Source organism: Myotis myotis, unplaced genomic scaffold, assembly GCF_014108235.1.
Source record: "Myotis myotis isolate mMyoMyo1 unplaced genomic scaffold, mMyoMyo1.p scaffold_m19_p_1, whole genome shotgun sequence".
In the NCBI taxonomy this organism is placed as follows: Eukaryota; Metazoa; Chordata; class Mammalia; order Chiroptera; family Vespertilionidae; genus Myotis; species Myotis myotis.
The window spans coordinates 208,845,748-208,868,583 of NW_023416313.1; the positions used below are offsets into that span (position 1 = coordinate 208,845,748).

The 22,836-nt window shown below is 36.4% G+C and overlaps 1 protein-coding gene across 11 annotated transcripts in view; it reads right to left on the minus strand.

Moving 5' to 3' along the window:
- The window catches only part of CEP128 (centrosomal protein 128), a 344,130-nt gene that overhangs the window by 245,962 nt on the left and 75,332 nt on the right, over positions 1-22,836 (minus strand). For all 11 annotated transcript variants that reach the window (XR_004968369.1, XM_036314524.1, XM_036314495.1 and 8 more), the window contains 3 exons: positions 6,185-6,268; positions 4,424-4,498; positions 2,734-2,866 (listed from right to left, as the gene is read on the minus strand). Coding sequence is in view for 10 of the 11 variants with exons in the window: in XM_036314524.1 (XP_036170417.1) it covers positions 2,734-2,866; positions 4,424-4,498; positions 6,185-6,268 (292 nt within the window). In the remaining variant the exon portion in view is untranslated. The remainder of the gene's footprint in view (positions 1-2,733; positions 2,867-4,423; positions 4,499-6,184; positions 6,269-22,836) is intronic.

The window sequence follows — 22,836 nt, forward strand, 5'->3', positions numbered from 1 at the left end:
TCCTCAAATGAGGATAAGAAAAAAAATACATACATATATATACTAGTATATTAATAGGTATGCTACAGTTTGCCATCCAGTGAAAATTTTCTGGCAATGTGTAAATTCTAACATAGGCAACATACTGAGTTATGTGTAGGGAATATGAAAAAATATTTACCTTCCCTGACTTTGATAATATACAGCAAATGCTTACAAGAGTTCCTCCAGTAAGTTAGGCATTGGAATAGAAAATCTCATAATTAATGTAATTTCCAAGCCAAACAATCAGGACTAGTGTATTAGAAATCATTATAAAATCTCAATATCACTATTTCTGTTTAACCTGAACTTTCAAAAAGAAATATATCTAGAATCACTAAACTCCACCACCTAGATCCAGACCTTCACTAACTGAAAGGCTATTCTAACACTCCTCAAACACAAAGTATTCCTAATTCACAAAGGAAAAATGTCATATGATTCATGAGTACTTCTGCTATGTGATTAATTTTTGTCACCAATCTCCAGATAACAAAAAAGGTAGATCTTAAATTTAATTGTAAATATAGAAAACTGAGATAAGACAAAGTAAAAAAATAAAACATAAAGGTATTTTAAATTTAAATATAAGAACAAGTATACACACACACACACACACACACACACACACACACACATTTAGGCAAAGAAGTAGGAAACTGGAAAAATTCCACTACTGGCTTTGCTGGCCCTTTCTAAGAGAAAGCTCCATGACATAAACAGGTTTGACAACTGAAATGTGTTTAAAAATCAAACAGAGAAGACATTAAAATTGAATATTAAGTACAGCCAATAAACAAGTAAAATTTGAAATTAAAAACACAATACCATTTATATTAGCATCCAAAAGTTAAATGTGTATGTATAAATCTAACAAAATTTATATGAGGAAAACTAAAAAACTCTGATGAAAAAAATCAAAGATAAACAAAATAAATGGAGAGATATTCCATGTTCATAGATAAGAAGACTCAATACTGTCAAAATGTCAGTTCTTCCCAACCTAATCTATAGACTCAATGCTAATCCCAGCAAGTTATTTTGTGGATATTGATGAACTGATTAGTTATATGGAGACCAAAGGATCCAGAATAGCTGATACAATATGGAAAAAAGAAGAGCAAAGCTGGAGGACTGACACTACCCAACTCCAAGAATTACTATAAAGCTACAGTAAATCAAACAGAGCAGCACTGGTGGAAAAAACAGATCAATGGGACAGAATAAAAAGTGAACTGATCTTTGACAATGAAGCAAAAGCAACACAATGACAGTTTGAAAGATTCTAAATATACTCCTAGCATACGATCCAACAATCACATTCTTTGGTATTTACTAAAAGAAGTTGATAAGATGTCCACACAAAATCTGTACTCAGATGTTTAGTTTGCTCATAACTGGTAAAACTTGGAAGCAAACAAGATGGCCTTCATAGGATGTAAACTGTGAATGTTAACTGTGGTACATCTAGACAATGTTTAAAAGAGACAGAGAGAGAACTACCAAGTCATTAAAATACATAAAGGAAACTTAAAGGCACATTATTAAGTGAAAGAAGCCAATTTGAAAAATTATATACCAAATGATTCCAACTATATAAGAATTTGGAAAGGCAAAACTATGGAGACAGTAGAAAGATCAGTGGTTGTCATGTGTTTAGGGGGAGAGAGAGAGATGAATATGTGGAACACAGAGGATTTTCAGGGCAATAAAAACTACTCTATCCTATATAATAAAAGCCTAATATGCCAATCGACCGAACAGCGAAACGACCAGGGGAACAACTGGTTGCTATGACACACACTGACCACCAAGGGGCAGATGTTCAACACAGGAGATGCCCCCAGTCCGCATGCCCAAGGCCAGCCAAAAAGGGTGCGAGTGGAGCCCCCCAATCACCCCGCTGGTTGCCTCACAGGGGGAGGCAACTGGCATTGGCAGCAGGAGACAGGGCTGGCAAGCGGGCGGTGCCAGGCCAGCCAAGGTGAGTGACATCAGGGGCCCTTTGATCGCCCCACTGGTCACCCCACAGATCAGCCCTGATCGCCGGCCAGGCCTAAGGACCTTACCCATGCACAAATTTTGTGCACCAGGCCTCCAGTGATACTATAAAGGTGGTTACACATCATTATATATTTGTCTAATCTCAGAATGCACCACACCAAGAGTGAATCCTAATGTAAACTATGGACTTTGGAAGACAATGACACACCGGTGTAGGTGCATCAGTTATAAAAAACTTATCCCTCTTGGGGGATGTTAATGGGGGAGGCTACCCATGTGTGTGAGTAAAGGGTATATGGGAAATCTCTGTACCTTTTGCTCAATATTGCTATAAACACAAAGCTAAAAAATAAAGTTTATTTTTAAAATAATTGGATACTACATTATTATCTTGTTTGAAAACCTTGTGGTAGATAAAGAAATAGATAAGATACCCTAACTGAGTACCTCAGTTGGTTAGAGCATCATCCTGACATGCCAAGGGTGTGGTTAGGGCACATATAAGAAGCAACCAATGAATGCATATATAAGTGGAACAACAAGTCAATGTTTCTCTCTATCTATCTATCTTTCAAATCAATTAAAAATAATGATAATAAAAAAGATAGGTTGACAAAAACACAACATACAGAATGCAATTCTGAAAATGGCAAGTATTTTAAGAAAGATTTTTTTAAAACCCTACATATTTACAGATCAAAATTATACCTCTCCTAAACCTCCGGTCATCTCCTTGTTCATCCTGACGGTTTGACAGTTGGTTGGAAATCTGAGATACTTGATGTTGTAAACCCTTTCGATCACCTTCTGCTTTCATAAGTTGTGTACGGAGTTCTTCCACCTAAATACATATAGTCAAAATTAAGTTTTAAAAGTAAAGAAAAAGGAATAATAGAACTCACAGATTATTTTCCTAGGGAAAAAGTTTACTTCTACTGGGCTGTGGCAAGCACAAGTTGAAGCCAAGTTAATTTCCTTGTCATGCCAAACCATGGAATAGTCTCTTGTTCCATATCTTTATTTCTCTCGTTCCTTCCACAAAGAATGAATGTCGTTTCCCCTTCTCTGTGTCTACTGTGACAAAGAATTTGACCGCATTTTAATAAAACCTTTATTTGGACCTACTACTATTAACCCAAACCACCACCAATTAAATACTGTATGTTTTCATATTTTTCACTTTGTTTATTTCATGTGAACTTGGTCTATTGATTGGTAAACTGAAGAAAAATGATCACAGCTAGCATATTTTGATATCAAAGTACTGCTCCAAATAAATAAGCAATAAACGCTACTGAATAAACTGTAATCTCCTTGAGATCAAGGGCTATTTTATTCATCTCTGTATTTGTAGAGGCTAGCAAACTGCCTAGCACATCCCAGGTAAGTCCCCAATGAGCATTAAACAAGTTAGCAGTGGCCAAGAGTCAGCTAAAGTCACAATGACAACCCAAACACAGAAATCTCTTACTTCAAAAGATGACATTATAAAGTACAAGTCAAAGTTCCAAAAAAAAAACCAGAGTGGAACTAAATACAAATATAAAATTCCAAAAAAGAAAGGCTGAACTCTGCCAACATTAATTCCAATGGACCACTGGCTGCAGAATAAAGCCAAGGAACATTTTTAAAGGTTTTGTAAAACAGGTGAGATAGTGTGTTTTCAGCACTAATTGTCAAAATGTAATACCACTTCTGAACATCTATATGATTTCTGACATCTTTGCCTACCTAGTATATTATGTAATGAGTTATGTAACCCACATTTCAAAACAGAGGGAGGGACAATTGCACTTTATATTAAATACAGGTAGAGAAGCAGTTAGTTGGAAAACATAAGCCCTTATCCAACGTATGTAAGATAGCTATTTCAAGTTATTGAACTTTAAATATCAGAAGCGCCAAGCTCCCACTATGGGCTAATAGGCTGCAAAATCTTATGCTTTAAAAGTAAGCCTTGGGTTTGGTTAAAAGGGGGCAGATAGCATCTTGAAAATGTGGATACAAGACATACAAAGTAACCTGAACATGCAAAAGTCTGTTTTATGCATTTTGCTGCTTCCTTCACTCTCCAATGCCTCCTTGAGGAAAATTAAGCCCCTGGGAAAATTTTATCTTACACATCCAGTCTCACTTTTACATTGGTTATGCTAAGAGAGATAAGACCAAAGTTGGAGAAGCCATCAGCAAAATACACAGTCACAGAGGAAACTTGGGCTGGTGTTTTTCTCAGAATCTTCCTGAGGATTTCATCTTTCACTTATGTATACTGATATACATTCCTTAGGAAACAATTATTCAAGAGCTAGGTTTTTCCTTTCAAATGACATTTAATAAAGAAGGAAATTCAATCCTGATTTCATTTAAAAGCAGCTTATCATAGCTTGCATAGACTTACCTGATACAAAAGTGTTTCTCTGCTGCCTTCTGACTGATTCAGTAACCTTCGAGACAGTTCCAATTCCTGTTCAAGCTAGAGTGTCAACAAAGAATAAAGAAAAATGTCCAATGGGACACAAGTTCACTAAATTATATGGACACTTAAAGGGCAAAAAGAGGGGAAGTTTTCAGAAGATAATATGGAATAATAAATACCTTGCTATAAACACATATTAATGTTTCCATTAAAATATGTTAACTACATAACAAAAAGTGAGCCAGACCATACTTCAAAAGGGCTGGGTTCTAAACAGTTCCATCCCAGCTATGACCTTGTTTAAATCTCTTTTCCTTAGGCCTCCTTTCTGTTGCCTCGAAAATAAGGATTGTATATTAAACAACTTCTGAAATTCCTTCCAGTTTGAAACCATTTTAATTCAAATTCTACAGCAATTCTGTCTTTAAATTAGTTCATGTATCATATGAACTGAATTAAAATAAAAATTTCAGAAACCCAATGACTCAAAGTATATTTCGTCCAACTGATGATTATTATATTTTATATTCCTAATATTTCCAACATCCATAACATTCCTAAAGTTTTTAAATATCTAAGTTTAGCCCTGGCTGGGTGGCTCAGTTGGTTGGAGCATCGTCCCACACACCAAAGGTTGCAGGTTCACTTCCCAGTCAGTGCACATACCTAGTTGTGGGTTTGATTCCCTGTCAGAGCACATACATAGGTTTTGGGTTCAGTCCCCAGTAGGGGCATATACAGGAAGCAACTGATTGATGTTTCTCTCACATGTCAATGCTTCTCTCGTCCTCTCCCTCTCTCTCCCCCCTCCCCGCCCTTTCCTCTCTCTCAAAATCAATAAAAAACATATCCTTGCCTGGCCATTGTGACTCAGCAGTTGAGCATCAACCTCTGAAGCAGAAGGCCATGGTCCAATTCCCAGTAAGGGCATGTGCCCAGGTTTTGGGTTTGATCCCCAGGAGGTACAGGAGGCAGCCAATTGATGATTCTCTCTTATCAATGTTTCATTTATTTTTTTTCTCATCAATGTTTCTATCTATCCCTCTTCCTTCCTCTCTCTCTAAAACAGCGGTTCTCAACCTGTGGGTCGCGACCCCTTTGGAGGTCGAACGACCCTTTCATAGGGGTCGCCTAAGACCATCAGAAAACACATATATAATTACATATTGTTTTGTGATTAACCACTATGCTTTAATTATGTTCAATTTGTAACAATGAAAATACATCTTGCATATCAGATATTTACATTACGATTCATAACAGTAGCAACGAAAATAATTTTATGGTTGGGGGTCACCACAACATGAGGAACTATATTAAAGGGTTGCGGCATTAGGAAGGTTGAGAACCACTGCTCTAAATCATCAACAAAAAACATATTTTTTAATTTAGAAAAGAAAAGAAAAGAAAAGAAAAGAAAAGAAAAGAAAAGAAAAGAAAAGAAAAGAAAGAAAAGAAAAGAGAAAAGAAAAGAAAAGAAAGAAAGAAAAGAAAGAAAAGAAAAGAAAAGAAAAGAAAGAAAGAAAAGAGAAAAGAAAAGGAGATTGGCCAGACAATAAGGTAGCAAACAACCTGTACATGTTTCTAAGAGCAAGTAGCAAAGTGGCAGAACCTTCAATCCAAGTGACTCCACATCAATCCATAAAGGCTTCAATGAGTTCTAACACAGGATCTCAGGCACTCAACAAATATCATTGGCCCCAAACAGTACTACTCTTTGAAAAATAACTTTCAAAATCTTACTTGGTTCTTCTCAGTTTCAGTTTGTCTTAGCTTGTTTTGCATTACTCCCTCATCATCTGTTTTAGCTTCTTGTTTCTTCAATGCCTAGAATGAAAGAGATGGGGAAATGTGTATCAGACAAAAATACATATAAAACTGAAAGACACTATTAGGACTTACTAAGAAAGGCAGAAAAGAATGAATATGAGTTGTACAACATATATAAAGGAATTACAACCTGCTCATTCACTGAAATCCTAAGAACATTCCAGTTAGAATCAAATATAAGCAAATTCCTAATCTTCCTAATCAATTTTCACTCAGTTTCACCTTTTCCCCATCTTTGGGTATTTTGTTACACAATCAGAAAGTGTAGACAGCTAACAGTTTTCTTGGAAACAAGCAAAGCTTACTGTCTTCTGAAATAATGGTATTTAAAAGTTGTATTATCTGCTCAACTATTTAGATATAATACTAAAAATTAGCTCACTCATTTTCCAAATTATGAAAAAAAATCTCATCAAAGTAGAAACATGCTTGTTGCATCATTATTACACATATGACATTTAATCGCAACATATAACTGGCTTTTCAAACCATACTGCACACAGAGGGGGAAAAGCATTCTTTTCTACATTTTTTTCTCATTAATAAAATGGGGTGGGGGGGACTAATACAAATGTCAAAAGTTAACCACAAAAGTGTTTGTTTGGGTTTGTTTCTATGTTAAATTTAAGTAAAAATTTATACTTGGAACAATCTTTCATGACATGTAAAAAGCATTCCATTTCTTCAAAAAATGTTTTGACAATCTTAGCATTTAGACTTAGAAGGAGTCTATGTAGAGGCAATCCAAACTGAGAAAACCCGAACTGTCAGAAGTCTTTACCAACAGGCTCTACAGAAAAGCAATTTTTAGGCAAAACAGCAGAACATGTTAAAAACTATCTTAATATAAGTATAATCAATCATATTCAATTTCATACACTTACATATCTAACAAATGACTTCTATGCGCATTTATAACATGCAATGGACTGTGCTTGGGGCTACTAATATGCATGTATATAAAACAACCATGGCCCCCTACCCATGAGATTACAGCTCTGCCATAGCTACTACTCCCACTAATAAAAAGTAACTGAAGAAAGAAACATCATCAGAGATTCAGAAGCATGGAACAACTGATGAATCTCAGAGAAAAGGCAGGGATGGGGGGTGGGGAGACAGATTAACCAAAGAACTTATATGCGTATATGCATAACCCATTGACACAATAATGTGGTGAAGGCCTGGGGGGTACAGGGGTGGGATGGAAGGGGTCAACAGGGAAAAAAAAAGGGACATCTGTAATAATTTCAACAATAAAGATAATTTTTTTAAAAAAGAGATATCATCAGAATGAAAAATACTTTTGGTTTGAGTATAATAATAACACTTTTATAGCATTTACCATATCCAGGCATTCTGCTTCTCCTCACATATATTTTAAAAATACATTACATATATTATAATATAACATTTACTCTTTATGATAATTCCATGCGTTATTACTAAACCCATTTTATGAAGGGGGAAGTTGGAGTACAAGTCGTTGAATAACTTGCCCATTCTAACTAGGTTATTCACCTAGTTAGTGACAGAAACAGGATGTAGACTCAGGCTCTCTGAGGAAATAATATCAACCTTACAGGGTAGATATGAAGACTAAATAATTTTATACTTATAAAGCATTAAAAGGTACAATAAAAGACTATAATAATTACTATAATAACTACTGAATTGTTAACATTGATAAAGTATTATATTTATAATACTTCCAGGTAGCTATCAAGCGATTTTAATATTTGCTTTTGTTCTTTATTGTAGGGTAAAATTTGTAATAATATTTAATTCTATATATATATACATAATCTATGAAATTTTGACTTGGAAAATTCTCCAGTGAAGAAATTTTTCCATTTTACTAACTGGAATTAATCCATTTCTGTCCCTTTTTTATGATTTCCAAAACTCACATTTTTAAAATCCTATAACACTTTACATAAAAAAGGAAGTTATATTAACATTTCCCATGTGTTTGCAGACTTCATTTTGATTAAGTGCATTAATATGTTTAACTCACATTTATATGCTTAATTTTACTTACTTAGATAGACATTCAAAATAATCCTTGTTTATCCGGAGGCTTACATTTCCAAAGAGTAATACAAAAGCTTTGGTGTCGCTATGGTGTAAGCTTCAGAAGGCCAGAAACCTCGTCAAGATCACAGTTTACTTCTAACACAGGACTTGGCACATTTTAGGTGGCAAACATATATGACTGAATGGATGAATAAATATCCCTTTATAATCTCCAAATAGCAATTTCACCTTGCAGTTAGCTCAGCCAATGCTGTTCATCACATACATGTAAGTTTTCCCAATTTCTCCCACCTTTATTAATTGCCATATTTTCTCAAGCACCAAGTTGTTTTTCTTTATGGGAAAACAATTATCATGGTGGAGTAATATTGGAAAATAAATATTTATTTTGGGGTTTAAGTCAAAGAGTTATCCTTTTGCTGTTTCACAAGTCATCATTTTAGTCTTTTCCTTTTTTTAGAGAGAGAGAGTGGAAGAGACAGGGAGAGAGAAACACACTGATTGGTTGCCTTCTGCATGTGCCCCAGGAGGTGCGGGATGGAGCCTGCAACTGAGGTATGTGCCCTTGACTGAAATTAAACCCCAGACTCTTCAGTTCATGGACCGATGCTCCAACCACTGAGGCAAACTGGCTAGGGCTAGTCTTTGCCTTAGTAAAGAAAGCTCATGAATGAGTTCATTTTAATTTTTTTTATTTTTGAAATAATTTAAGTTTACAGAACAGTTGTAAAAATAGCTCCAAGTTACCATATACCCTTCAGAGTTGTTCCCTAAAATTAACATATTATATGACCATGGTATGTTTATCAAAACTAAGACATTAACATTGTTGCAAAACCATTAAGCGACAGCCTTTATTCAACTTTCAAATGTTCTCTTTTGTACCAAAATCCAATTCAGGGTACTATGGAGCAGCTTCCAATCTGCAAAAGTTTCTCAGTCTGTGAAAGTGTCTCAGTCTTTTCTTGTTTTTTTGATCTCAACATTTGTGAAGAGATACTCCAAGTAAATTCAGGTCAGGTATTTTATAGAATTTCCCTCAATTTGGGTTTTTCTGATGTCTTCTCATGATTAGACAGGGCTCATAAATTTGGAAGGGGTGTGAAGGATACAACAGAGGTAAGCAGCCTTCTCACTGCATCACATTGCAGGGTACACAATATCAACATGACTCAGGACTAGGGATGTTAACCTTGAGCGCTCAATTAAGGTAAGGTGGTAACTGCCAAATTTCCTTACCGTAAAGTTAGTCTCCTTTCCATACACTATTTGTTAAAAGAGTCACTAAGCTCAGCCCATACTCAAAGAAAAAAAATTAAGCTCCACCTCCCAGATGGAGAGTTTCAAAGAATGTGTGGAAATATGTTAAAATCACCAAAGTAACTAACAAATATTTAACTAGATTATTTTGAGGCTATGCAAGTATCATTAAAGTTTCACCCACCAATTTTAGCTCAAAGCCAGACCAACTATAACACTATGAGTTCTTTTTGGCCTACAAATTTTCCCCCATCAAACCTTACAGTCTAATGTAACCCAGATTCCTAGTAAGTTAACTCACAGGCCAGTACCCACCAGTAAGCAGAATGTGGAAGCTCTTTGTATTCATCTCAAGATCACTTGCTTACACCAAAAGCATTGAGTGATCTAGAATTTACATAAGGCTACATAGATGTACTCACACTCATCAAAGCCCCATCAAACATTGGGTATCCTCTCCTCTTGGGCAACTCTACTAACCAGGAATTACCCTTCTTGCCTTTTCCCCTACATCCTGCCCAGCCTCATTAGTTGTTTCTTTGCTGCTTCTGGACCTTCCCCACATGCTTCTAAATCTCCCTGTCCAAGTTATGCACAGCAATTTGCCTCTATTCCAGTTCTCAATTTTGAATGCTCATAACCATGCCCAACAGTCCCACTTGCCCCACCCTGTAAAGAAAGGACTTGGCAGTTACCAGGAAACATCCCCTTAAAGGAAAATATGGGAAATAATTACTCTCATTCTCATACTAATAGATATTTAATCTTCATTTCTTATAATCAGTATAAATATTAATTTTACTTGCTGTTAAAGGAATAAAAGTCAATAAGCTGAACTTGAATTAATCAAACTGTGTTTTCTATTTCTAGTACATGAAATTATACCCTATAAAAACATAACTCTTCTGGAAGTCAACTGTTCTTTGAAAAATCCAAATTTCCATATATGAGCTTGTTGAGTAAGAGAACCTCTAATTCCCTTGGATATCTGGGAATCTGCAATAAAACTTCCTTTTCTCCTCAGTTTCCATCTTCAACAGCTGACCAGTTATTCATAATAACACTTTTCTAAAATAACATATTTTTCTACTGTAGCTCTACTTGGTTTCTAAAATGTTGTTTAATACTCTTCTTTTTTATTTCTCCTTTTACTCTAAGGATATGTAAGTCTTGGAAAATTCAGTCAATGAGAATTTAAATCCTATTGTTTTCCGTAGAGGAGAAAAAGTGAGATATTGAGGATCAACCCACAGAAAATTACTGCATTTCCACCGTATCAGCTAGAAATGACATTAAGTCTAAACATTATTTCTGCTTCTTCTACACCAAGAGTCAGTAAACAAGCAAACACACAAGCAAAATTCTAGCCCAGAATATTGACCCTCTTTCTTACATTATCTAATTTAAAATGAAAGATGAAAGAAAATCTAACTTTTAAGATCTAGTAAATATATATTAATGCACTTTAAACTTCTGAAAACCCAGACAATACTCAACGAGCAACATTTTAAAAATTAACTGAATTGAAATTAGAGGCCATTTCTTTAAACCTTAATAATAAACTTCAACACATTTACCACCTGTTTAAAATGTATAAGCCTGCAATGGATTTCTTTTCCATTTGACTTAGATCAAGCAGCTTAGAATTATATTAAAACTGACCCAGTAAAAGCAGTTATAAAAAGAAAAAAAATATGACATGCCAATGAATTTCTATTACCGTTATTTTGCCCTTTAAAGCTTGTTGGGCTTTTTTTTTTTTTTTAATAAAAGCAGTATAGCTATAAAGCTATCTATCATGTGCCCTGCTCTAGAATTCAGACTGTCTTTTACACATTTAAGATCACAGCAACAACACTGAGCCTTAATAGAGGGTCCCTAGGGGCACATTTAAATCTTTAATAACAATAATTTTTCTTCTTTTCCTTAAGTGTGCCTATTTCCATTAAAAAGACTAACATTGAGTATTGTCCTACTGCAGTTTTTAGAGGTAAATGATTCTGAATTCTTAGTTACATTTTTTTTAAATGCTTCCTTTCCTTCTAGAGAGGAGGGGGGAAGAGAAAAGGAAAATGTAAACATCTTATCTGACCATAAAAACTCCCATAACTTTGACATGATGCATGTTTATCAGGAGGTTCTAAAAAATAACACACTCAAAAATGTAGAACAAATAGAGAAGTAAAGGCCCTTTGTTTACTTTAAATGGACCAGCAAGCTTGGATAAGAATGATGGAGTTGGAATGAAATAAAGGTCACATCTTAAGTTCCACACAGGCCACTGAAATTAAAAAAAAAAAAAAAAGTGAACATAAGCTTTCCTAATCACTCAGCATGCTCTAGTTGCATGCTTTTGGTCACAAGGGTAAGAACATGTAGATGATTCACTGGTAAACCAACAAGATTATAGAAAAACAAGTCTGTGCTCATATTCAACATTAGGTTAGTAACATTATACTTAAAGGTATAAACTTTTAAGTCAGATATTTTTTCCAGTAACAATAAAAAATGAAGAAGCCATGTCATTGATAATTATAAAAATAGTTGTTCTTAATATATATATATATATATATATATATATATATATACACATATATTTATATATGTATATATATTTTTTAAACAATTTTTAACATAGTTTATTGATTTTTTACAGAGAGGAAGGGAGAGGGATAGAGAGTCAGAAACATCGATGAAGGAGAAACATCGATCAGCTGCCTCCTGCACACTTCCTACTGGGGATGTGACTGCAACCAAGGTACATGCCCTTGACTGGAATCGAACCTGGACCCTTCAGTCCGCAGGCCGACGCCCTATCCACTGAGCCAAACCGGTTAGGGCATATTTTTAAAGACTTTTCTTGGGAGCAGTTTTAGGTTCCCAGCAAAACTGAGAGGCATGTACAGAGTTCCCATATACACCCTGACCCTAGTCTCATCCATTATCAACACCTTCTAATGGAATAGTACATTTGTTACAAATGATAAACCTACACTGATGCATCATCATTGTCCAGAGTCCATAGTTCACATTAGGGTTCACTTTTCTTTTCTTTTTTTATTTTTCCTGTCGAAAGTATTGCAAATGTTCCCCTTTTTTGCCTCCATTTATCCCCTCTACCCTGCTTCCGCCCCCTCCTCAGGTCTTTACCACCCTATTGTCTATGTCTATGGGTTATGCATATATGCATATAAGTTCTTTGGTTAATCTCTTCTCACTCATCCCCCTTCCCTCTGAAATTTGTCAGTCTATTGCATGCTTCAATGTCTCTGGATCTATTTTTTTTTGTCAGTTTATTTTGTTCATTAGATTCCACATATAAGTGAGATTATGTGATACTTGTCTTTCTCTGACTGGCTTATTTCATTTAGCACTCTGCAGGTCCTTCCCTGCTGTCTCAAAGGGTAAGAGAGCCTTCGTTTTTACAACTCCATAGTAACCCATTTTGTAAATGTACCACAGCTTTTTTTACCCACTCATCTATGATGGGCACTTGGGCTGTTTCCAGATCTTAGCTATTGTAAACAGCGCTGCTATGAACATAGGGGTACATATATTCTTTCTGATTGTTGTTTTGTGATTCTTAGGATATATTCCTAAAAGTGGGATCACCAAGTCAAATGGCAGTTCCATTTTTAATTTTTTGAGGAAACTCCATACTGTTTTCCATAGTGGCTGCAACAGTCTGCATTCCCATCAACAGTGTTCTAGTGTTCCCTTTTCTTCACTTCCTGGGTGTTGCACATTCTATGGGTTTGGACAAACATAATGACATGTATCCATCATTACAGTATCTCTAAGGGTCCAGTGCATGAATTTGTGCACCTTGAAAGGAACTGTGGGCCACAGGGACGGGTCTCAGCCCATCCTCTGCGCCCCCGCCCAGCCCCTCCCGCTGTGGCCTCCAGTCCCCTGTCTGCCAGCAGCCCTGCTCCCCTCAGCCACCGCTCTCATGCACTGACAGCGGGAAGCAATTGGGGCCAGTACCATCAGTGGTGCAAGCGGGGCCATCGCCAGCAGTGGGTGTGAGAGGCAGCTGCTTCCCAGATCACCCCTCAGGAGCAGGAGGAAGTGGAGAAGCCTTCAGGGGCAATTGGGCCAGCAGCTGCCACTCGCACCCACTGATGGCACCAAGCAATCGGGACCAGCACTGGATGCTGGCAGCGGGTGCGAGTGGTGGCTCCAGTGCTGGCAGCAGGTGTGAATGCCCAGCAGGACTACGGCACATGGGAGCAAAGAATTTTCAGTAACCACCAGAGGCTCGCCCCGATGACAGTGACCAGCTCCCACTCACCTGCTCCACCATCTCGCTGCAGCCAATGCCCACCATATTCCACATGTGCCACGCACATCATAGCTACTGGTTGTTCGGCTGTTCCACTGTTCAGTCTATTTGCATATTAGGATTTTATATATATAGAATATAGATACTATAATGTATCTTCACTGCTGTAAAAATCCTCTGTGCTCCACCTACTCATCCCTCTCTTCACTACCCCATCTCCTGGCAACCACTGATCTTTTTACTGCAGCCATAATTTTTTTTTTCCTTTCCATAATGTCATATGGTAGTCAGAATCACACAGTATGTGGTCTTTCCACATTGTCTTTTACTTAGTAATATGCCTTTAAGGTTTTCCTATGTCTTCTTATGACTTCATTGCTCATTTGACTATATATTTTTATAACTAAATACTTCATGTAGGAATAAAGTAAAAGTCAGCAAAAAATATCTGAGGTGTCAAAATATAATATTTTGACCCAAATAGATCACACAAGCCATAAACAGAAGATACTAGTTGTTTGCACTTATGTATAAAACTTTTAGATATCTTTAAAGACATTTGTTATATTTTAAATCAAGATAAAATGTTATTAATTACTTAGTATACATAAAACACTATAATGAGAACCTTATTTAATTTGAATTTTTTTTTAAAGATGGAAATCTGGTGTCTATTTACAAAATCCTATTTTGGAAGCCTAAATCACAGCTCTAAAACCATCAAATATCAATAGAATAGTTGTTTTGAAAAGGAATATATATATATATATATATATATATATATATATATATATATATATATATAATACAGCAGGGTTTTATTTAAACCTGTACTGCTCATTTAAATTAACATAGATTTTATTTCTAAATTTCCAAATTTTGTTTTTCCTAAATCATGTTAGAAATTCCTCATGCATGAGAACTAGCTAAAGTCATGGAAAATTTTAGCCTTTAAGTTCATCCAGTTGGGAATTATCTGTGCCAATGAAAACCAAAACAAACAAAAAAAAAGTTTCTTTTCAAAGCAGAAAACAATGCATTCATATTCTAAATCCCTTAACCAATATCTAATTCAAAAATAGCTAGATGAATTTTACTTAAATTGCTCAAAGAAATTTATTTTTCAAACATAACCAAGGAACAAAAAATTCATACCAACATCTACAATGTAAAAAAAAAATCAGTAAGTGACAATACAAATGCATGATAGAGACCCAAAGAGAATCCAATAGTCATCATCACTATTATGACACTATACAGATTTTTAGGATTATCTAAGTAAGGGAGAAATTCTAAAAACTTGCTGCCAGTTGCATATTATCCAGATGCAAGCAGTAAGTACAGTAAGTCAAGCCACAAGATGCAACCATTCCCATTTTTCAAAGGCTAGAGTAATCACCAAGTATCATGTAGTTAACTAAGATTTATCAGTCATTAAAGACATTGGTATTTTTGGCTTCTTACGATAAGGTGTTTATTATTTCAGTAGTCCAAAGAGCTCTCACAGGAATTGTGGTAGTAGGATACATGAGCACTCATTACTGACCTATTTTCCCAGTGAATAATAAGCAAATTTACTGGTTTCACTATGTATTTATGGAGGCTGATTTGTTAAGTCACCCTGTGCCAATGAAGCCAACCAAGGTCATAGGTTCAATCACCATGAGAGCCAATTCCCTTTGCTCAGTTCCATGGCCATAGTCTTTACCCTAAGCCTTAGCCAAAGGCCACATGGAAGACTAAGTAGGCCAGAGATCATGAATGAATCAGCAAAAACCTACTACCTAGGATTATAAGAACAGCTCAAAAGCAAACCCCTATTAACTAGTGTCAGAATTTCATTCTTCAAATGTTGTTATGTTTGCTAAACTACAAAATAAGACCTTAATTACTGCCTATAAAGTTGGTATGCTAAAAAAGCATCCAAGTCTTTAACTTGTTTAATTCAAAAGCAACAATGGTAATGAGTATTATTCCCTAAAATGCCACTGCTTTTACTGGAAAGGATTTTATTTTTTATGCAACCTTTTACTTAATAAAAATCTTGCAAGTAAAGTTAAATGTGAGCCCAACAAGTGCACTTTCCAGGATTTCCTTCAAAATCAAAAAGCAAATGCTCTTAGTGGAGGGTCTGTTTTTATCTGAGTAGTTTCCTCTTAAAAAAGAGACTCATAGTTTTATTAGACATCCCAAAGCAAAATGATACTTCATTTGACTTTGTGAATGCAGAACCACTGAATAATAATTATTGACAAACAGAAGATGATAGATAATTATGAAAATTGAATTTAAAATTTCTAAAGGTTTAGATGTGTTTGAGCAGAATACCCTGTAAATATACAACATCTTCCATTGTTCAGAGTCAGAGGATGTTATTTTATGCATTTGGATTTGGGTTGTTTTTTGTTTTTTTACTGTTTTCTAATCAAAATAAAACAGTACCAAGTCAATGAATAAGTCTATCAGTAGCAGAGTGGTTTTTGTTTGCACAATATTACTATGCACTCAGTAGTTGCCCAATAAATATTAATTGATAATGATGGGAAAGGGCTTTATAAACAGATGGTCTAGGATAAATTCACTGAAAATGTAGATAGAAACATTTCATTCTTTAAGAAAATCATAAAGTAGAAAACAAGATCTGCACTCAGAAAATCTCTGCCTATTGCCAGGCAGCTGTTCAGTCAACAAGAGCACAGACACTTTTCATCATCATCATAGCATTAACAACATTAAATGTTTATTTGCATATGGTGCCACACAAGGGGACTAACACAGATTTATGCTAGCCTTGTTAGTTATAATTTACAATGACAATATTGGCAAGAACAAATAAGTACACACAGCAAAATAAATGTGATTAAACAACAATTTGAGATCTAGTCATAAGGTATGTACATAAAATATATGTCAGACTTAAATGCAACTCATAGGAGCAATAAGAGTAATTTATAAAGTAAACCTTAACTATTTTCAAGCAGAATTTGAGATGCTTTACACGAACACCTATATATATGCTTAAGAATAAGTGAAATAAAATAAAAAAGTCACAGTCTTGATAGAGAGGTCAAGTAAGGACTCTTCAAAATCCTAGAGGGCAAACAATCAGAACAAAATGTGGTGGGTGGCCCGGACAGAGACGCGCACCCCGCCGGCAGGAGCCTTCCTCCTTGTGATGATCGGCCACCCCGTTTAGCCACAGCCAGATAAAGACTAAGATGCCGATTTAATGTTTCATGCACAGTAATGTTCTGTATATGGTAGGTAGCCTGCAGATAATTTCGGAGGCAGACAATAAACATTTTTTCGTGGATTAAAAAAAAATGTGGTGGGTGGGGGCAAAAGATTCCATGAGGACTAATTTCAATGAGAGTTGGAACAAGAAAGCTACAAGCAAAATGATCAACCCAGGAATACATCCTGAAAAACACACAATATTCAAAAACACTTACTTGAGTAATAAGAAAATATAATAAGAAAAGAGAATTTTGGAGACATATCATTGAAATGGGGAGGTGAGATGGGGTAGAAAGTACATTACAAGCATTTAATAATTAATGTCCTTAATGAAGTCAAAAGCCTAAGAAGACATGACATAAGTGTTAATTATATGTAAATTAGATTGTAAGAATTTCAGGACAATTACTCATCTTATAAGATTGCAGCCTTCACAGGAATCCAAAGGCCATAACTTACAAACTAACAGTTGGCAAATCACTTCTACCATATAGAATACATTTCTAAACTTTCAACTCTTAAAAATATATATATATTTTTATTGATTTCAGAGAGAAAAGAAGAGGGAGAGATAGAAGCATCAAAGATGAGAGAGAATCATTGATCAGCTGTCTCTGACACACTCCCTGCCGCCCCTCATACCCTGGGATTGACCACAACCCAGGCATGTGCCCTGACCCAGAATCCAAAAGTGACTTCCTGGTTCATAGGCCAATGTTCAACCACTGAGCCAGGCTAAATTTTCAACTTTTGTTTTATTAATATTAAATAGTAGGATCTTCAAATATATTATGAAAATGGAATATTCTTTAATCCAGCCAGCTATTACTCTCAATGTTTCCCAATACGATAAAGATAGCATAGCTAATGAATACTGTGTCTATGAGAGCCATGCATAAGCCATACAGGGAGTTTGCTCGATTAATGGAAACACAAGTATTGAGTGAGTGCAAGGTTGAAAGAGACAAAAATCCAAGATCTCTTCCAACTTCTCTTCCATAGGCAGTTTGGTGAAAAATGTATTTTCCACATAGGTAATATTACAAGGGTTTAGTGTCACCTAAAATACCCAATGCCTAATAAAGTACTGTAATAAGGGGTGAGGAGCAGGTATAAGAGGTAAGAAGGGAAATCAAGAAAATGACTAAGGGAGAAAACTAAAGAACATGATATGTCAGGAACTTCACATTTCAAGCTGTGCCAAATAGTGCTCAACCAGCTTTGAAAGACAAATCCCATAATAGCCAATCATTCTTTTCCATCTATTTCTTTTCCATTAGCTTGTTGACATTAATGGTTCTTTCACAACCTTAGAGAAAACAGTGTTTATTTTATCCTTGAAAAAAAACACAACTTACCCACAGGTAACAAACATAAAAGAGAGAAGGAAATAATTAGTATGGTATAAAATGATAAGACAAAAAGCAATGTTGTGAATCAAAAGTATAGTGAATCAGAATTTAAATAAGCATTTCAGCCATAGATTGGTAAAGTGCTTATTATCATGTAACAAAAAGCAATGGTGTAGAAAATCACATTCATAGAAGAAATGTCTAAAATGATTTGAAAACCCAAGGTCTCAGCAAAAAGCCACCCCTCCCACCCAAATTTTCCCAAAGGGCCAGAAATGGGTAACTCTCTCCCCCTGGGCCTACTCCAGACCTCTGCCAAGCTGAAATGACACCCTTACTGGATTACAGTGATTGTTAACATTTCTATATCCTCAACTCAACTGGGAGCCTCTAAAGGGCAAGGTAACATTTAAGTATCTTCATATCCCTAGTCCCCATCACAATAACTAGCACATAGTAGGTACATAGTATTATATTTAACTACATAATAGTGCCGCTACATGGTGTGCAACATTTATTCATTCATTCCTTCAAGAAATACCTACTGGGACCTTATTCTAGGCAAGCAACTGCCCTAGGTGCTAGTGACACAGCAATGAGCACAAAAGACTGAGTGCCTGCCTTCACAAAGCCTGCATCAGGAAGACAGCAGATGACAGGCAAAGAACAGCATTACAAAGAGAAAATACAGCAGTGGAAGGGGGGCAGGCATGAAGACGGAGTACCATAGGAGAGTTATCAAGACCTTTCTGAAGTGGAGCTCTAAAAGACATGAGGGCATAAACAATGCAATTGTTTTCATAATTGAAAATCCCTGCCTCTGGAAATGGGATATGCAAATGTCCAGTAGCAGGAGAGTGCCTGAAAATGTCCATGAAAAAGCAAGAAGGCCATGCACTTGGCCTAGAGTGGGCAAGGGGAAGAACCACAGAAAATTCAGTGATGGGGCATAGAGGGACCAGATCAAAGTGGCCTTATAGGCTGAGGACTTCAGATCTCATTCTGAATGTGATTTTAAAAAGCAACACACTTTTTAAGAGTTTAAAGAAACATTATCTAATTCTGTGGGGAAGTCTGTAAGGAGGGAGGAATGGAAACAAGGCTACTGTACTAGCTCAGACAGGCAACAGTAGTAGCAAGATGATAGATGAGGGCAGTCAGGTAAAGGGGAAGAGTAGCTACCAATTCAGAAAATATTTTTAAAATAGAGCTGACAGGATTTAATGATGGACTGGATTGAAATATGGGAGAAATGCAGAAGGCAAGGACATAAAAAAGACATAAATTTTTAAAAACAAAATTGAAACTATTTTATCAAGATGAGTATCCATCATTTTAAGAAAAATAAATCATATGAGCTATTTTTAGGATGAACCACACACATGTGCACGCGCGCACACACACACACACACACACACACACACAAGGTTTAGCACCTTCTGTAAAGTACATAGGCAGAAGGGAAAAGAACAGGAATTGGAACTCCAATGACCAAACTGTCCAGGCATTGTGGCTTTGAATCACAGCATCCCTCAAACTTATTCCCACCCAAGACTGATACTGGTCAGCAATGCTTCAAGGATCTCAAGCTCAGATAATAAACAAGACTATATAACTTTTTCTCACTGCGCCATAAGGCCCATTAAATAATCTACACTAATAAAAAAGAAACATGCAAATTGGTGTCACTCCGCTACACCCACCAGCCAATCAGGATGAGTATGCAAATTAACCCAACAAAGATGGCAATTAACTTGCATACACAGGCGCAGAGCAAAGACTGAAGACGACTGAAGATGGCGACGGCCACAGAGCTGGAGTATGCAAATTAACCCAACAAAGATGGCAATTAACTTGCATACACAGGTGCAGAGCGAAGACTGAAGACGACTGAAGATGATGGCGGCCACGGAGCTGGAGCAGGAAACTTGGGTTGCTCCCAGCAATGGAGAAAGCCAAGCTTCCCACCAGCCCTGGCCTCTGCTCAAGGAGGGGCTGGGGGCCTGGGCTCCGCTCAAGGAGGGGCTGGGGGCCTGGCCTCCACTCAAGGAAGGGCTGGGGGCCGGGGCTCCACTCAAGGAGTGGTTGGGGGCCTGGGTCACCAGGGGCGACCCCCAGGCTTTCAGCCCGCCCTGGGTTCCGCTCAAGGAGGAGCTGGAAATTTAAAAAAAGGAGGGGCTGGGAGCAGCCAGAGTGGAGAAGCCAAGCCTCGCTGCTGCGGCCGGACCAAAGGCCTGTGTCCCGGGTGCCAAAGGAAAACCAGTGCCAGCAGCCAGGGGAAGGAAGGCCTATTGCGTGAATCTTCATGCAACAGGCCACTAGTCCTATATAATAAAAGGCAAATGTGCAAATCAACCAAACACAGAACAACCGGTAGCTATAACGTGCACTGACCACCAGGGGGCAGATGATCAATTCAGGAGCTGCCCCCTGGTGGTCAGTTCACTCCCAAAGGGGGAGTGCTGCTCAGCCAGAAGCTCTGAGCCGGGATAAGGATGTCCGACTGACGGGGCCTAAGCCATCAGTCGGACATCCCCCAAGGGCTCCCAGACTGCAAGAGGGCGCAAGCTGGGCTGAGGGACACCTCCCCCCCCCCCACAGTACACAAATTTTGTGCAGTTGGCCTCTAGTTATATAATAAAGTTGTAGCTGTAACTTGACCATAATATGGAAAAAGATGTTGAAAATCTGGGTTTTTCATGCCTTAAGAAATAATGCCAAAGATTCAGTATTCAAATAAATTTTTAAAAGGATCCAGTGTACAGAATTGAAATGGAAATTAACTAGAAATGCAATGAGTCATAATACAGCTTTTCTATCGAGTACAGAAAACAAACAAAATTAGCCAAAGGGAAAACTCACAGCATTAGAAACATCAGTAGAAAACAATTATAAGTGGGGTGGGTGGACAGCAGGGTACAAAGGCAGTGATTATTAAGGAGAAAAAGAAAATGACAATTTAGAGAAAGGTTTGGATCTATATATGATAAAAATTAGATAAAGTATCATTGGGATACTTTTGTATGGCTTAGAGATATAAAATGTGGAAAAAGACATGGAATATGATTCCAGGGAAATAAACTCATATCAAATTATAGCATCTAGTTATTTTATTATATGTAAAAAGATTCTTCTGCAGAGGGCGGAAGGCAGAGAGGGAGGAAGGAACTGTAATCCTGAATAGAAAGCATGAAGAAAACTCTAATAAAAAAGCATAGAAATGACAGTTTTACTGTTAAATATAGCAGGTGTCTTACCATGTATAAGTGTGTCATAATTTATTTTTCAACAGTGGAGAGTAACACTGTTTTAAACTTAAAATTTTAAATAGCTATAATTAATTAATTTTTTTCAGTTACAATATAGGTATATATATTATAAAGAATCATTTTTCAACCAAGGTTAGCAACTTTATAAAACATGCCTGTTGGGTCACAACAGATGGTTCAATACTGACGACTAGTGGTCAAAAACCTGTAGCAATTCCCTATTAAGTATCCTAAGATTTTTATCATTTGAAACAGGTAATGGAAATTATGTAAAAACCTGAGTTAAAAGACTTCTTCCCTTACCAACATTTCGAAAATTACAATAGAAAAAAAAAATGTATCTGCAGTCTTTTAAAGCCTTTTCTGTCCATCATTTGCAGTGTCCCCAAACCAAAGTTAATCAGTATTTGATATTGAGCCATAGTAAAGGTAAAATTCCATGAGAGTCCATTTTTTAACATACAAGTGGCCGAATTACCATTCTTTTCAAAATCATAATTAATATTTTGAAGAGTCTTACTTTTAGAATTCATGTATCTGGGTTGCTCCATTTTTCTGACTTGTCCGTTAGACCTTAATATATAAGAAATCCAGTTTTCTTAAGTTCTCAGTATAATTTAAAAAACAGTTACCTATTACTATTGCAACAAAAAAATTAAGATGTCTAGGAATAAACTTAACTAAGGAGGTAAAAGACTTGTATTCAGAAAACTACAGGACGTTGAAAAAAGAGATAGAGGAAGACATAAACAAATGGAAGAATATACTGTGTTCATGGATTGGTAGAATCAACATCATTAAAATGTCCATACTACCCAAAGCACTCTATAGATTCAACACAATCCCCATTAAAATACCAACAGCATATTTTACAGACCTAGAACAAACTCTCCAAAAATTCATCTAGAATAAAAAAAGACCCCCAAATAGGCACAGTAATCCTGAGAAAGAAGAACAAAGTAGGAAGGATTCCAATATCAGATTGCAAGCTATATTGCAAAGCCACTGTTCTCAAAACTGCCTGGTACTGGTACAAAAACAGATATATAGACCAATGTAACAGAACAGAGAACCCAGAAATCAACCGAAGCCATTATGTTCAATTAATATTTGACAAAGGGGGCA